Source organism: Lathyrus oleraceus, chromosome 3, assembly GCF_024323335.1.
Source record: "Lathyrus oleraceus cultivar Zhongwan6 chromosome 3, CAAS_Psat_ZW6_1.0, whole genome shotgun sequence".
Classification (NCBI taxonomy): Eukaryota; Viridiplantae; Streptophyta; class Magnoliopsida; order Fabales; family Fabaceae; genus Lathyrus; species Lathyrus oleraceus.
Genome location: NC_066581.1, coordinates 32,471,801 through 32,474,039, shown reverse-complemented (window position 1 = coordinate 32,474,039; position 2,239 = coordinate 32,471,801). Strand labels below are relative to the sequence as shown.

Sequence of the window (2,239 nt, the reverse complement as noted above, 5' to 3'; positions counted from 1 at the left end):
GAATAAGGATCTTGAATCTTCACAAATGAATCCCATGCCTTGAGTTTTTGGATTCTTGTGGATCATTAATTATAGAGGCATGTGAGATAATATGAATGGGATGAATGTTTATGGATTGGGGTTTAAGAAGGTGATTTAGGGGTAGCATAAATTTGAGGGTATGACAATAGTATCCTTATTTCCATATTCTCTCTCTTTTATGTCCTCACAAAAGTGCCCACGCACTAACAAATTGGTATCTAGAGCTCCAATTAGATTCTTGATCAGGTTTTCAAGAATCACACGTCAGTGACCGTGCTTCCGAGATTGTGGGTTGTTGATCGTGTTTTCTGCAAATATGAATGACACCAACAACATTTCGAATTCTCTTCCAATTCTTGATGTCAAGAATTGGATTCGATGGAGAAAACAAATGCAATCTCTGTTTGGCTTTCATGAAATCCTTGAAGTGGTTACTAATGGAATCCCTGAGCTTACTGAGAATGCAATTGATGCTCAGAGAGTTGCAAACAATGAGGCAAAGAAGAAACATTGCAAGGTTACATTATACATTTAATCGATCGTAGATTCAATGAATTTCGATATAATTTCTCATGCCGAATCGAAGAATGAGGCATGGGATATTCTTGTCAAGTACTACGAAGAAGCAGGTGAAAAAGTCAAAGTTGTCAAGTTGTAGACTTTCCGATGGCAGTATGACTTGTTGCAGACGGAAGAAGATGAAAAGATTGCAGGCTATGTATCGAAGGTAAATAATCTCGTCCATCTCATTAAGGGTTATGGTGAAACTCTAAATCAAAAGATGATAGTTGAGAAGGTAATGTGTACGTTGACCTCTCACTTTAGTCACGTTATCGTAGCTATTGAAGAATCTAACAATCTTGAAACCGTGAAACTAGAAGATTTGGTTCGTTCGTTAGAGGCACGTGAGATTAGGATTATCGAAAGGAAATGGGTTCAAGTTTCAATACAAGAACTACAAGCTCATGCTTGGAAGAAGCATGATGGTTTTGGCAAGTTCAAAGGCAAAGGAGACAAGACTCAGAGCAAGAAGTTTTGGTCGAACCCTCAAAGCACAAGGTCGATGATATGGCTTCTGAATCCTCGAAAAGAGGAGGAGGAAACTCCTATCAGAAAGACAAAGAGAAAAAACGCGCGCAGTGCTATAACTGTGAAAAGTAGGGTCACATGGCAAAGAATTGTCGGTATATTAAAGACAAGGGATCAACAAAAGTCAACGAGGAAGGAGCTAATCTTGCACGGCAAGATCCATATGATTTATGAAGATATGATAGTTATGGTTGCAGTTGCAGGTGACCATGTCGAATCCAAGATCTGGTTTCTCGACTCAGGTTGTTCGAATCATATGACTAGTCAAAAAGTATGGTTAGAAGATTTCGACTCGTCGAAGAAGAGCAAGGTTAAACTTGCTGATAATAGCTCATTTCAAGTAGAAGGTACTGGAGACATAGTTTTCCAAAGGAGCAATTTAGGAAAAGCTATGATTAAAGCTATGTACCTGGAATGAAGAGCAATTTGCTAAGTGTTGGACAACTGGTCGAAAAAGGTTTCTCAGTGATTATGAAAGATGAAGCCTCAGATTTGTTCGACACTCAGAATAATTTGGTTTTGAAACCCCCTCTGTCGAAGAATAGGACATTCACGACCATGATCAGTTCGACTGAAGTACAATGTCTAAAAATGTGGCTGACCACAAGCATAGTTGGTTGTGGCATTTAAGGTTTGGACATTTGAACTTTCTATCACTCAATCAACTTATCCCTCAAGATATTGTAATTGGAATACCATGTCTGGAGATGCCCGACTAACTTTGTGAAGGTTCTATCATCGGAAAGCAATCCAAAAAATATTTTTTTTAGACTATGCTAATGAGATCCTCGTGAATATTTGAAGTTGTACATTCGGATGAATGTGGACCTTTTGAAGAGCATACCATTGGTGAAAACAAGTATTTTTTTGTTTGTCGATGAGTTTAGTCGAAATATATGGATATATGTGATCAAGCGAAAGAACGAAGTATTCGAAATCTTTAAGATATTCAAGACACTTGTCAAAACCTAGAGTGAGAATAAGATCAAAGCTCTGCGAATAGATGTAGGGGGAGAATATACATTAAATATGTTTGAATAATTTTATGCAGAGGATGTTATTGATCATGAGATAACTGCTCCCTACATGCCTCAACATAATGGAATAACAGAAAGAGCAACATGACCAT

General features: G+C 37.9%; 1 protein-coding gene across 1 annotated transcript; it reads left to right on the top strand.

Moving 5' to 3' along the window:
* The first annotated feature begins 337 nt into the window (after nucleotides 1–337).
* On the top strand, nucleotides 338–1,528 carry LOC127129501 (uncharacterized). Its single transcript, XM_051058670.1, has 2 exons — nucleotides 338–538; nucleotides 710–1,528. Exons 1-2 carry the CDS (start codon nucleotides 338–340, stop codon nucleotides 1,526–1,528), a joined length of 1,020 nt encoding a protein of 339 aa, XP_050914627.1.
* The last annotated feature ends 711 nt before the right edge of the window (nucleotides 1,529–2,239 follow it).